At 32.6% G+C, this 15885-nt stretch overlaps 2 protein-coding genes across 2 annotated transcripts; both read right to left on the reverse strand.

The window, feature by feature from the left end:
- Positions 1-277: 277 nt before the first annotated feature.
- Positions 278-3938, reverse strand: LOC114406885 (calcium-transporting ATPase 12, plasma membrane-type-like). The gene has a single exon (XM_028369732.1). The coding sequence runs from the start codon at positions 3855-3857 to the stop codon at positions 696-698; it is 3162 nt and encodes a 1053-aa protein (XP_028225533.1). The 5' UTR covers positions 3858-3938; the 3' UTR covers positions 278-695.
- A 10815-nt stretch (positions 3939-14753) lies between these two features.
- LOC114406886 (calmodulin-like) lies at positions 14754-15650 on the reverse strand. The gene is made up of 4 exons (XM_028369733.1): positions 15486-15650; positions 15217-15374; positions 15043-15120; positions 14754-14922 (listed from the first exon to the last, which is right to left on the reverse strand). The coding sequence occupies exons 1-4, from the start codon at positions 15559-15561 to the stop codon at positions 14788-14790; spliced, it is 447 nt and encodes a 148-aa protein (XP_028225534.1). The 5' UTR covers positions 15562-15650; the 3' UTR covers positions 14754-14787.
- Between the last annotated feature and the right edge of the window lie 235 nt (positions 15651-15885).

The raw sequence follows: 15885 nt of genomic DNA on the forward strand, positions 1-15885 counted from the left end.
GATAACATACCAGTAATAAGTAAACAGACAAATGAAATATCAGTCTTTATTCAGAGGCCTTTGAAGAATGCATGCAACTCTGCTAATATCAATTTGAAGGTCTCAGCCAAAATATATGTGAAAATAGATCATTCAGTGTAAAATAATTTTACATTGTTATCCAATTACAATTCATCTTGTACAATATATTTATTGGCTTTTACATTAAGTACCTTAAAAATAATGCCAATGATAATTTATAATTAATTAACAGTGTAAATTTTTTTTATACTAAAAGTACATGAACATTAAACTTGACCATTTTATATATATTTTTTTGGTACATCAAAAAGTAGTATAAACATAAATTTATCACATATATCCTAATTCCCACCATCCCAATTACCCATTTTAGAGATGGGTTGTTAACGATATTATACTACTTTCACAATACAAGAATTTTTCAACTACTACCTCTACCCATAATTCCTACCCTAGATAAAGGAGGTGTTCACTAAGATTCCATAAATTCCTAGTATCTTAAACACTTGAATATATGATATTTAGGTGTAAGACATATGGAAATTCAAGATCTCTTATGTTTTTAAACCATAAAGGATCTTGGATTTCCATACATCGTATACACGAATATATCATATTCAAGTGTTTCAAGAGGCTTGGAATTTATGATTCCTTAAACGTGTGAGGAGGTAAAATTAAAACAAATGCTTAATCTTGAAGACCCATAATTTTACCCACTTAACGTGGTGGCTGAAGAACGTTCTATCTGAAACAGGTACGAGCTTTGTAATCCAAGCAATTGGCCACGACACAGCTGCAATTACAATACAAATTCCCCATTGCTCCCATGTCAATCTCTCCGTATCAGCAAACTTCCTTAGGAGTTCCACCATCAATACTTGAAGAACCAAAGTAATCCCCACAATTCCAAGAAATAAGTGGTTTTTGTGAATGCCTTGGAACACATTAAGTTTCTCCATACTTCTAGAGTTGAACTCGTTGAAAACTTGGCAGAGAACAAAAGTATTGAAAATTAGAGTATCCTTTACCTTCCCATTTACATTGAAGATTGACTTTCCTTTGAATTGTAAAACCAAGAGAACAGCAATCTGATATAAAGCTTGAGCTAAAAGGTTTCTCCACATAATACTAGTAATAAGAGGCTCAGTTCTACCCACTGGCCTTTTCTCCATTAACTCCTTTGTAGGCCTTTCTGTAGCTAGTGCCAATGCTCCTAGAGTATCCATAATGAGATTTACCCATAATAGTTGAACTGTTGTTAGGGGAACGTCTCCCGAAGAAACTGCTGCAATAAAATTGATCACTAGTGCTGCAACATTCACGGTTAGTTGAAACTGGATGAATTTCTGGATGTTGTTATAGACACATCTCCCCCACCTTAAGACAGTGGCAACAGAATTGAAGTTGTCATCTAAGATCACAATGTCAGAACTCTCCTTGGCAACTTCAGTTCCTTGGATCCCCATAGAGAGTCCAATATCAGCTTCTTTTAGAGCAGGTGCATCATTTGTGCCATCTCCTGTGACTGCAACAACATGACCTTTCTTTTTCAAGCATTGCACCATCAAAAGTTTGTCCAAAGGGGACGATCTTGCCATCACGCGGATCTTCTCGACTTTCTCCATTCTCTCTTCCTCTGTGTAGTTCCTGAATTCCACACCTTGAACCACTTCTCCTGCATTCACATGGCCATCAAGGTCTAAAATTCCGCATTCTGTTGCTATGGCCTTTGCAGTGAAAATGTTGTCTCCAGTGATCATCTTGATGCTAACACCTGCAAGTTTACAAGTTTCCACAGCCTTCTTGACGTCTGGTCGGCATGGATCCTTTAGGCCAACAATACCTAGCAAGGTCAAGCCATCTTTTCTAAGGATTTGATGCACTTTCTCCTTATCGTTATAATCAATGTCTTCTGAAATTTTCATGCAAGCAAAAGCAATACATCTAAGGCTACTAGCAGCCATGCCTTGAATTATCTTCTCAAGTTTACTCCGATCTTCATCAAGGGACTTCTCTATGCCGTTATAGTCAATGTAATTAGAACACATTGCAAGTATAATCTCTGCAGCACCTTTCCAATGCACGTGGACTGTGTTGTTGGTCTCCTTCCTTATTGCGACACCACTTCGTTTCTTCTCCGAGTTAAACGTTTCAACATGGAGAACTTCATGTGTGCGCTTCAGTTCATCCATGTCCATGCCTAAATCTGACACGGCCCACAAGAGTATAGCTTTCTCTGTTGGGCTACCAGAAATTTCAGGTTCAGATTCTGATGAAGGTTTATAGATGCTGCCAGTTGTGTTGAGGCCAACTCCTTGGTGAAATAGCTCAAGAACATTAGGAGCCATTGCATTGGAAAAGTTTTCCATACCATTTTCTAGGCCAAGCCAAAACTTGGTGACTCTCATTTGATTCAAAGTTAAGGTGCCAGTTTTATCTGTGCAAATAACTGTTGCTGACCCCATAGTTTCACAAGCAGAAAGTTTCCTCACCATTGCTTGATCAGCCATCATTCTTTTCATGGAGTATGCAAGTGTGAGGGTAACAGCCAAAGGCAGACCCTCAGGGATTGCCACAACCACAATAGTGACAGCAGCAGCAACAATTCGCACAACTGCGTTGAAAACATCGTTTACATCGGTTTTACTCCCCTGGAACTCCTGATTCCCTTTATCATCCTCCGAGTTTCCAGTGAAATAACGAATTAACAAGACTATGAGCACAAGAAAAGCGACTGCGAGGCCTACCTTTCCAATAGAAGAGGTTAGCTTGTCAAGGCGAGCCTGCAATGGTGTCCTTTCCTTGGTGTCTCGCGATATCGAGCTCATCATTTCACCCCATGCTGTGTTGGTTCCAACAGATGTCACAAGCATCTGAGCAAAGCCATCCACCACTTTCGCACCGGACAACAAAAAGGGGCTATTTGAAGGCTCAATTTCTACATGGTCGCTCTCACCTGTCATACTTGATTCATCCACTTGCAAAGAATGACCACTTAAGAACAATCCATCAGCTGGAATTTGATCACCAATCTTAAGTGACACAACATCCCCCACAAGTACCTCAAAGATGGATATCTGTTGTGGCCTTCCATTTCTCACAACTCCAACTTTGATGTTGTTGCTTATCTTAGACAATTTATCAAACTGTCTCTCTTGTCTGAAGTTGCTGAGTGCAGTGACAACAACTACAAGAAACACTGCTACAAATATACTCCCTCCTTCATACCAACCTTCCCCTGGACCATGTTCTTTTATTCCAAAACCAAGGGAAAGGCCAGCACAAACAAGAAGGATCAGAATAGTAGTGTCATTGAAAGCCTCCACTACAAAGCTAACAAATACCTTGGGTGGAGGCCTCTGGTAAGTGTTTGAACCAAACAATTCACACCGTTTCGCAACGTCATCGTCGTCGCCACTAATTCCCTTTGCAGGAATGGTTCCAAGAGTATTTGCAACACCTTCAACTCTTCCAAACTCAACAAAGGCTTCCAAGTTTTTGTCCTTTACCATGCTAGCAAGTCTGGCTTTGTCAACATCAGGAACCAAAGAATAATGATTATTGGTACCATGTTGGGGAATTAGTGGCTCAATGATATCAAGAGTGCTTCCGGAACCGGTAGATTGAGTTTGGAATAGTTTAGAGTAAGGATGAGTGTTTGTATTTCTCTTAGATATGATTTCTTTGGCCAAGGAAAGCATGACCCTTCTAGAATAAATAGCAGTATAAGCAAAACGCCATCTTTTTTTGGCTGTGCTGATGGTGTAATTCACAGTGGTGGTTATGTCAATGAGAAATGAGCTACCATCGTAATTCGGATTTTGGCTATTCGACATGGTGGATTAAGAGAGAAAATCAGTACTTAATCCAAAAGATACTAGGAAAGAGCTTCATTCTGAACATTCAATGCTTGATATCTTGTATATATAACAAAACATGTGGTTATATTTCGTGCGAGAGGGTCCATAGGGACAATTTCCGCGTAGCTTCCTACTTAACTATGCAAAATTGCAAACAAACAACTGTCTTTTTTATAGTCTAATTTAGTCAAACTTTTATAGGACACGCTGTGTACACATTCTTGCCGGACACGTCAAATCAATTTTGAGAAGAAAGTTGCTACTTTGATACAAATTCATATTTAGTGCACTCAGAGCTAACAAAACCATAAGCATGGATTCATATTTCATCTCGATGAATCGAACTTAAAAATACGCAAGATTTGAACAGTCTAATGTTAATTCATGGATGTTGATTCATGACTGCAGGAATCTAGATCGGTTTCGTATAATGGAATGGAACTCAAATTTAAAATAAGAGAATATAAACTGTACACTAACATTATATAAGTTTTTTTATTATCATTAAATCATAAATCATCGTACATAATAAATTTATTAACTTTAACCATATAAACATTGACTTCTGATTACTTAATATTTAACAGTGACATTATATATATATATATATATATATATATATATATATATATATATATATATATATATATTATGTATTATGTATTTTTGACCTTCCAAAAAAAAATATTGACATTATATAATAATAACTAAACTCTTAAAATAAAAGCAGCACAATGGGCTAATGTAAAAGATTTTTGTTATATTCTTATATACATTTTCTTGATGCCGACATAGAGGATGAGTAGTCCGTAACCATAATCTCCATTGACACTCAAAACAAGTCCCAAAATAATGGGAACACTTCTGTCTCTCTCTATCTCTTTAAAACTGTGGGAATGGGAAAACTTGCTTCAGTTATCAACAAGGAGACAAATAGGAAATATGCACTTGTTTGAGGGACAATGAGCTTTGCGTGGAAGTTAATGGCCTGATTAAATTAAGCCTACCAATAAATTAGAGGAAACTAGAACAAATTTGAATTAAGGTACGGACTGTGTAATAAGTCCGTGTTGACTTGGTCTGGCTGATTATGACATAATTATCCTTTTTTGCAAAGTCTAGTGATAGTTGTTGGCTCCATGTTTGATCCTAAGGTTTTTTAAACAATTACTACGATGTTTCTTAAAAACTCCGGGTACTGCCGTACTGGCATGCCGTCTAGGCCGGACATGGATTTTGCGTCGAATTTGCATTTTGCATACATACAAGTGCGAAATTACAATGGCAATTTTGGTTACTCCAACAATTTTTTTTTCTTAAGTGACAAAGAAAATAAAATTGAACGGTGTTTTGTTTTCCAGGGGACAAAATTAGTTAAAAAACTAATTGATAATTAAAAATTAATAATAAATTATTGAAAGTTTTTAAACTAATTTGTTAAAGTAACTGATAAATATAAAATGACATAAATAATATATTTAAAAAATTAATCAAAAATTAAATAAATATTTTAAGGATAAATAAAATAAAATATAAAATATTAGAAGATAAAAAACAATCATTTAAAAAACGTTACTTTAAATTGCATTTCAAAAAAATATTAGAAGTTACTTAAAAAATATATACAAAATAAACTAAAATGAATCGACAAACATCTCATTCCTATTTTTCCTTTGCTACAAGACATCCCTTCGATTATAAAATAATACAAAATCCATCATATTAATATTTGTAGTTAACTATCATTTCTATCATTATCCAGTCGTATGTGCACACAATATACTTAGATTACAGAACACTTCAATTGATCCAGTTTAAATAAGATTTCCAATACTTGGGCCTGAAAGTGATCAATAAATCCATATGAATCATTCAGATAATATTATTAATATGTAAAATAACACTTAATCACAAAACATACGTGAATTAACAAATCTTTTTCTACATATATTTTTTAACTAGAAAATATGACAAGTTCTATTTTTTTATAACCTAACACAAGAAATACAACTATGCAAGAGACCTAGGTGATAATTTACTCATATATAGTGTGTGCCTGTGATGAGTTTCTTACAGAATTACTAATCCTAACAAACAATAAGCGGAAAGTATTCTTCGGACTTTTGCTTTTGCTTACTTCAGCATCTATATTCTATACGACTATGGAAATTCATCACAACGTAAACAATGGACATCATCAAATTTTGCGGCTTGTTTCACACCATCGAAACCCAACGGCAATTGCCAAAACCTATTTATATTAAATTCTCCTCACAAGTTTGAAGTCTAAGTACTGCGTGGCTCATAATATGGGAAATTTAACAGCAACTATCAATACTTCAGTTTTTTTAAATTATTATTAAAGTAAAATATATCTAGGATCCTATAAAAATTAAAAATATTAATTTTATCTTCATAAAAAAATTTGAATTAATTTATTCTTTATAAAAATAAAACATATTTTTATTGGTTAATTTTATTTAACAGTTCTTCGACTTGACTAAGAGACTTAATTATTTTTTATCTCTACCTTCAAAGGAATGCTCAACAGACAGAATTCAATATTGTTTCATCTTTCTCTCTACTCACATCAGAAAATGTAAGGAAATCACTTAAAAAGTGAGTAAAAATTACATTTTTTAGAGGTTTTTAATTGTCATAGATTGTTTGATTCAATTTTGGGGAATTAAACTGCCACAAATTATTTAATTTATTTATAATCAAGTTACATGTGTGAGTCATGTCAGATGATCGTCTAACAAAGTTACCGTTGAGGATCAACAAAATATGTTATATTTTTATAGGAACCAAATTAATATGAAAAATTTTATGAAGAAGAAATTAATAGTTTTAAAATTTTACAAGAAACCCAAATATATTTTACTCTTATTATTATTTTCTATTTTTACCCTTTAAAAAAATCATTAATTATAGTGAGTCATACATTCATAAAAATAACTAACAACGTTTAGGAGCTTTTGTATACACTGTCTAACATGTAGGCAGTAAGTTTCCACGAGGACAATATATGCATATACCTAAGTGTTATTATGGGTGTGTTTGATTTCGTAAAAAGATAGGATAGACAGAACAACATTGTACAAGTAGTTGAGTCATATGATAACTTTTTGTATTATATGTTGTTGGATGGTCGATGCACACTACAGGTAATTTTGTGCTATATCCTATGTTGATGTGCTTATATACTGGACAAAATAATATAAAATTCTATTATAAAATCCTAGGTACATCAGCAACACCTTGACAACGCAACAAAGGAAAGGTACCTCCAAAGAGGAGGCGCGGCCCCTGACGCCACCGGGCGTAGGGTTTGATGGTGTGAGGTCGATACAGGGTCACAACGATGGTTGCGACAGCACAAAGCGACCTCGCCAGAATTGGCCAAAAGAAGGGAAAAAACATAACGAGAAGGAAGAAGATGACGATGAAAATATTTGGATAAATTAACAATGAAAAGAAAGAAATAATGAACAAAAGGGAACAATAGCAGCTCATACGACCCTCATCGTTAGCCAAGGTGCCCACACTGGCAGCCAAGGCAGTCTTGACCGGCAACCAAGGTACGACGTTTGGAACGAGAGGTTTAGAGAATGAGGCATATATGAAAAAAGAAAAAAAAGGTGTGAAATAATAAAAATTCATAAATTAGGGATAATATTGTATTTTTACTTTTGTTAGACACCAGACAAAAAGTTGTACTAAAGTTTAGTGAGTTACAAGTTTTTGTATATTTATTCCATCCATCATTTTTTACTTTGTATTATTCCTCAGTCATTCTTTAAATAAAACATTGGACAAATATTTTTGTGTTGTCCAATCCCTCAATTTGTAGCAAATCAAACGCATCCTATATATACAAAATTAGGCTCACACTACGTAAGGAATAAAAATATAAATCTACACACACACATATATATATATATATATATATAACTTACAAATAAATAGACATTTCTTGTTAAAATCAGACTAATTTGGTTGAATACGCACGGCCATGGATTCAAGATTCTTTGTCATACCTAATTAAACGAGTTAGAATGAAAATAGTACTATCTAGAATAACCAAAAAGATGTCTAAAAAAACAAAAAAGAGGACGACTGAGAAAAAAGGTGAAAACTAGTCATTGGATTGAGACAATAGTTATAAAACTCTATCGTAAAAGAATAAAACATAAATTTAATACATAAAGGGGAAAATAAAATAAAATAATTAAAATGTTAAAAAATATTTTTGAAAACTCATAAGATTGACACACTAGTGTAAGATTCTGTTGCATTTAGGGATGAATTTAAAGATGGGTCTAGCTTGCAAAGCTTGCGTTTTAGACAAGCAGGATAAGCCTCATCCGCGGATAAAGCCTGCTAGTTCTGCATGCTTAACGGATCAAACTCAAAAATTCGATATAATTATATAGTTTTTTGAAAAAGAGGCCCATTATTCACCCGATTATAGACTAAACGGGTTGACCCATGAACCTGAGTCCATATGTCTACACCTAGTTGTGTTTCACATGTGTGAGAGAATAATCTCATTAATGAAAATATCAAAGTTTAGTTCTTTTCGTGTGCAAAATTTTCTTAAAACAAAGATAACCTACATACAACTAACGAAATTAGTCTTTAACTCAATAAATTATAGGACACATGTGATCTCTGACACATAACCAAATAAAAAATAATGTCTTAAGAAACACTACAAACTATTAATAAGAAACTTGAGTACCAAACCCAATTAATATGATCAATATAAAGTTTTTAGCTAACAAAAAATAGTTATATTATTGATACAATTCATACAACGTTTTATACAAAAACTCTTTTTGTGGTTATCTCTCTCTATCACGCATTTATTACATCTCATATTTCTCTTTGCTTTAGTTATATAATTTGTAGTATGAATTGTTATTATACAAAAATTCTTTGTGTTTATCCCCTTCTATCACATATTTATTATATCTCACATTTCTCTCTTTTTTAGTTATATAATTTATTGTATGAATTGTTATAATATTTTTCAATAAAAAAACTTTAAACTAATTAAAAATTGCTTATCAACGGACTCAACCACCACTCGCGGTGATTACGTAGAATTAGATGAATTTTAACTTTTTATCAATCCCACTCTAGTTCAGTTTTGTTTCAATTATGTTTGGTTCTAAGAAAATAAACGAAATGAAAGCATTAGAAAAAAAAAATGAATGAAAAGAAAGTAGAGTCAAACGTAAAGTTTGATTGAAGTGAAATAGACTTAAAAAGAAAAAATATTTAAATTAAAATGATTTGTAGGTAAGAAAAATAATCATATTAAATAAAATGTCATTGTTATTATTATTTAGAATTATTTTATTATTAATATTAATATTATTATTCATTATTATTTATTATTTATCTACTTATTTATTTATTATTATTAGGGTGTGAGGATAAAAATATTGTGGCCGTAATCAATATATGCAAAACATATAACCCATTGACTTTCCATACAAATTAGTTCACCCAAACAAAATTCTTTTGACTTTCTCTTTCTACTCTTTTTCACGCTTTTTACTTTCTTTCTTAGCTAAATCAACCAAACGAATTGTAAGTAGCGGTAAGCCAAGTGCCGTCCATACCATTAGCTCACTTTGAGAGACATTCGTAAACTATTACTCCTGTCTGATTGATTAAACAATCATTAGATTCTTATTCAAAAAGAAAGAAAAAAAAATCATTAGATGCTAACAAATTAAGACATGGCTTGATTGTGTGGAATGGAAAGGAATAAAAGATAATTTAAAAGAATATTTGAATTAAAGTAGTGTGCGAAGATATGAGATCCACACTATTTTTCTTAATTTACCAACCACTATGAATTTTTATTATGAAGAATAATTATTAAAAATTGAATTATCTCTTTAATAACTTTAACATTTTTGCCCTTGTAAATTAATATAATCTAATGGTCCCCCTAAATATTCCGAAATACAAAAAGTGTCAATTGGCCGATTCAAATCCGACCCTTGAGTATATTATACACTAAAATCACCTAAAAATAAGGACTAAAATCAAGTAATTAAAATTAGGACTCACATCAACATCCTCTTGTTAATATCAACTCTAGCTCCACAAAAATCCCCTATAGATACACAATATAGTTCCACAACATCTCAACACACTCATGTTAGTATTTTTTTTTTCTAATATTAGATGTCAAGTTAACAGATAACAAAATTAAGCAATTGCATATTGAAGAACCAAAGTTGCCCAAATGCTATATTATTGAGACCAAAAATACATTAAGCCTAATACTTAATACTTAAATACACATTGGTACGCGTTAGAAAATACATTACTGAAGAGTAAGAACCATGAATTTTTCCAAGCATCCTTTTTTACTTTACACTTAATCTAGTGTCCCCACAGGCATACTACATTTTCTATACTAATTTCCAAAGGTAACAAACTTGCTGCACCCATAGGGTAGGTATGTAAAGGACTTGACACGAAACCTACTTCAATAACTTCCTCACTTAATGCACACCCAAAAAGAAAAAGAAGTGCGTTCAGAGTTAAGGTTAGTCATATCAAAGGGAAGAAAAGGTTAGCCGTATCACATGTTTCGTCCTCCTTTCTCTCTCTTTTCCACTTTAATACTTAATTCTTACTAGATTAAGACGTAGTCATTGTTGACTAACCGAAACTTCCTAGTAACTTCGCGACCGAAAATTTGTGTCATTTCTCATGTATATTAAAGCAACTTTTGTCAGACGGAAACTACCAACTAATTTCGTGGAAAAAAAAAAACATTTTGAATTGTCAAGCAGAAGTGAACAAAATAAATAATGGATCCTGACAAGCAAAAACAAATCCTTCGCTGGCCTTCAGTACAACTTCGCAGCATCTTCTAACGTCTGACAGCCGAATAAATAGGGGAATCATGTACTCTCTAATAATTTAGAGTATATATGGATAGGGGTTGATAAAATTGATTTTGAATGAAATAATTTTATAAAATTAATTTAGGTTAAAATTAATTTTGACGTAATGTAATTTATATTTGAATATTTTATTATAAAATTAGATTAGGAGTAAAATTCAATACAAAATTTTGAAATTTAATAAAAAAATGACTTAAAATTGCTTCAACCCATAATCAATTCTGAAATCTTCCTTGATGTAAAACAAAATATGTAAAATGTATCTAAAATTAATTTTAGACTTAGAAATTCCTCAATATCAAACCAAACATGTACTTAGACAAATTATCCCCATCATTGATTTTTTATTAGTAAGCAACTATTTCGATTGGTTCTTGTCATCATCAAGAAACTTACTTTGATAAATAGAAAGGGGGACACAAAAGTCCCCCATCTGGTAACAAAAGAGATAAGTAATTTAAGTTAAATGTTCAGGTCGAGTCATCAAGTTGGCATGTGTCTATATACATGTTGATAGATATCCGAACAACAGTAATAAATTAAATATAAAAAACTTAATATTACTTTTTGTCCATTATGTTTCGCACTTATTTTACTTTAGTGCATTAAGTTTTAAAAGATTTATTTTAATATTTTATGTTTTTGAAATGTATTATTTTGATCTTTTTTCAATTTTCTGCTAGAAACAGAAGCATGGGAGATTAGAGCAAGAGTTCTCTCTTCGACAAAAGACAAAAACATAACCCTAACTCGCTATTAATCCAGATATGAACGAGAAAGTCATAGTGTAACTCTTTGTGAGATTTGCGAGCAAGACCTTCATAGTCATGCATGGTTGGACCGGACAAGTAGAGGATTTATCATTTGACATCAACAATCGGACTGGACGAAGACGAACAATGCAAAGAGAGACTGCGATGAGACAGTTGTTGTGTTAGGTGATGTGACAATTCTAGTTGGGTAAGGAGGTTAGGGTGGAGATGGAAGCAACGGCAGGACAATAATCTTTTTGGATCCACGAAGTAGAGCGACAAAAGAAGAAATAACAATAACAATAACAATAATAATAATAATAATAATAATAATAATAATAGAGTGAAGATTGTTGTTGTTTGTGATTTTAAATCCATATTCCTTTCATTTACTTAGTAATTTTCAGTTTTTTAAATAAAAAAGATTTAAACCATTTTAAAATTTAAAAATTAAAAGAACCCTAATGTTTTTGACATAAAATTAAAAAAAATGATCAAAATGATATTTTGTAAACATAAAGGACAAGAATATTAAAACTTAAGGTATCAAAGCTAAACATAATAAATCAAAAGTGGCATTAAAGTAATATAAAACTAAATGCATTATGACAAAAAAAATATAGTAAAAAGCTCCTCAATGGTCAAACAAATTTATTGACAAACTCGAACTACTGGAGAGAAAAAATGAAACAGATTTATCTGATTCGTTCGAGATCCAAACTAATTGAAATCAAGTTTCATTAGTTCAATTTGGATAGGACCCAAATATGAAAAATAATTAAATAAACCGATTGAGTTGTTTGATACGATTTTTCAATTTAATAGGAGAAAACAATGCTACTCTAAAGAAATGAAATTGAAATAGACCCAGCGAACTATGAGCGTAATCGGTGGGCAAGAAAATAAGAGCAAATTGGAAGAGCAAGAATCACTAAATGACAAACTCGATAAGACATCATGGAGGAAAAAAAGTGAAAATGTAATGACCATAATTTGCTTTTCACCCTTAATCCTTTGGTTTAGTGGTGGTTTGAACAGGTCGTAGACTCCAACCAGAATGCCCCGGGGTGGGGGGAAAACACTGTTCTTTTTCTTTTTTGCAAAGAAAGAAATTACGACAGATAGCTAAGGAACAAACTTTCGAGTTTCGAACTTGTACTATGTTACTCATAAGTCATAAATCATGGATTATTGGATTTTTCTTTGATTAATTTATGAGTTGCTACTTGCTAACAATAAAATGTCTATGGCTCATTTTGTCAAAAAAAAAAAAGCCCCCATATGTCAAAGCATTGGAAATTAACAAGTTGAAAAGGCCCATTTGCAAATTGCAGTTTGAAAGAGTGAGGGACAGAGACAAAGAGAAGAGATGACTTTAAGGAGAAGGCAATTGCTTTGTGCAACCAGTTCTTTTCTTGTGCACCCAGCACGAGATAAATAATTCCAATATTATCCTTCCGTACAGCTGATACAGGTTACGAATCCATAATAATCTTAATATAAATATGTAAACAAATTAATTATTAGATCAAAATTAATTGTCACAATTTATTATATAAATTTACATGTGCATTAAATATACATTAGAAATTTTAATATTATATATAACAACATTAAATATTTTATAACTCAGTTGGTAAGAGTATCGTGCTAATAACGCAAAAGTCACAAGTTTAATTGTAGCATGGACCATTAATTTTAAATTAATTCGTAAAAAAATTTTGAAAAAAAAATCGTATGAATCATTACGGATTGTCAATCCATAAGGTTATTATGGATTCACGATCCGTATCAGCTTTATGAAAGGGTAATATTGAAATTGTCCATCTTGTGCTGGGTGCACAAAGCAATTGCCTAAGGAGAATGGTCTATAGAAATATGCCCCAAAGCCCCTAATCAAATCCACAAGTCCAACATTCACGTTTGGAAAGTGAATTGCCAATTGTTTAAATTTTATTTTGGGCTGCAACACTAGTGGGCCAAAACATGCAAAAGAGATTTGGCCCGTAAAATCTTGGGTAAAAGAAGACATCAGGACATATTTCACCAACAGTTTACCCATAACCGGAAGCATCATTGATTTACATTCAAGAATAAACTTATGACTTCTAACCCAACCCCCATTTCTCCTTTATTACTTGAGCTATTCCTGAGAGGCTAAAAGGAACCATTAATTCGTTTAACTTCTCGATTAAAATTATCATAGATCAATAAATAGACATCAGATGTAGAGAGGAGGACGAACCACAGATAGTAAGGGGCACCGCCGGTGTATCAATAATTAAGAAATATAAAATATAATGTATCTCACATCTCATAATATGTTTGAAGTTTGAACTCTCAACCAAGGACACCAATAAAGCTAATCAGGGCAGAATGTCTACTAAAATAACAATGAAACTTGATTCCAAACTCAATCAAACAACCCCCAGAGCAAGTTGATAAGAATATGCATACTCAAAAAATTTAAGCTTTAATCTGCCTAGTCAGTTTAGAATCAACATGAACAAATTGTTAATATTACTTTGAAAAACCCTTCAACATTAACAACCAACCATGCAAGAGAAGGCAAAATAAATACATATGAAAAAAGTAAGCACTACATAGAGGTCAGGCTTCCAATAGAGCAATGTAAAAAGTAGACCAAACAGAAAAACAATAACACAGCATGATAAGAAGGAATTACTTAATGATAAAATTTTCCGATCCAATTCAATTAGACTTCAGCACAACCCCTCTGTCATTTTATCTTATGAAACAAACGTTCAAATAGATGAGATTAAAGTGTATTTTTTATGTTATGATGCAACTAGACAAACCTAACCCCTATGAAACTTATTAGTAAAATGATAGTCAAAACATAATTAAAAAATAAGAGCAAGACAAAACCTGGATACTGATTCCCCGAGCCCCATGAGATGGCAATTCCGATAACTAAATTATTTACTCATACGTATTTTTATTCAAGTCTGGATACTATTATTTAGCTTTTTCCCTTGTGAGTAAACAAATTAAAATTTATCTAATATGCGAGTGTTTACAATTTTAGGTTAAATGAATCGTTCCAATTTTAAATTTTATTAAAATCAAAATGGATAAAAGGAGGAATAGAAACGTAGGCGCGCACAAAAGGGGAAGTTGTAACTGGCAATAAACATTTCAACAACAGTAGGCATTGTAGAAAGGAATAAAATAAAAGTTGTATTTACAAATTCATCATTTGAGCATCATAATCCTTGAAAATTCTTCAAAGCTAACTTGACCATCCCCATCCAAATCTGCCTCTCTAATCATTTGTTCTGCCTCTTCATCTGTCAGCCTCTCTCCCAAATTCATCATTACGTGCCTCAGCTGTAAACACATCATAAAGTAGCTCTTTTAGTAAATAAACAATAAAACAAATGAAGGAGCTCAAGCAGAGATTCTGTTATTCAAGCATCGCAATACGTGTAACTGAGAATGTTAATTTACCTCAGTGGCGGATATGTATCCATTTTGATCTCTGTCAAATACTTTGAATGCTTCTCTCAGCTCTTCAGCTAGAGTTTCCTATAAATTTTGACAGACTTATTATGATCATTAGCGTCAAACAGCTAACTTTAAATCACCATTTATTTAATCAATGCTATGACTAGTTTATCTTACCTTCATTTTTCTTCCCATAATATTCAAGAACTCTTCAAAATCTATACTCCCATTCCCATCAATATCGACCTCACTAATCATGTCTTGGATTTCTTCTTTCGTTGGATTCCCTTCTAATGATCGGATAATGGTTGCCAATTCATCCACAGTAATGAATCCTAGACATCACCAACAATTCCCACAAAGTCAAAATCAATTCAAAAACCCCTTTTCACATCAAAATGAAAAAGTGAACAACAAATCATCAAGGTGTGACTAAAAAAACAAACCATCAGAGTCCTTGTCAATGAGGCAAAAGGCTTCATGGAATTCAGCAATCTGATCATCTGTCAGTGCTCCTGCCATGATTTGTGATGTGTTGTCAACTGAATTGGGAAAGCAAGAAAACTTATAAATGAGCAATGTGTGACACGGTCGTTATTTCGTTTGAGCCTGCCTTCTTTTGGCTTATACTAGTATATATAGAGAAGATGTGTCATGTGATGCGGTCATGTGGCCATTTTTTGTTCGAAAGTCAAAGATGATCAAAGTAGAAATTCCAATTCAAAAAGGCTACTTTTCCTGACTAGGGGAAATTTTCAATGCAGACGTTATGTTTAACCCAATTATTCATTCACAAAGTCAATGAAAACGCGACTGCAAGCTTCCTTCGCGGCAAATGTTAATATA

This window comes from Glycine soja, chromosome 3 (genome assembly GCF_004193775.1).
Source record: "Glycine soja cultivar W05 chromosome 3, ASM419377v2, whole genome shotgun sequence".
Classification (NCBI taxonomy): domain Eukaryota; kingdom Viridiplantae; phylum Streptophyta; class Magnoliopsida; order Fabales; family Fabaceae; genus Glycine; species Glycine soja.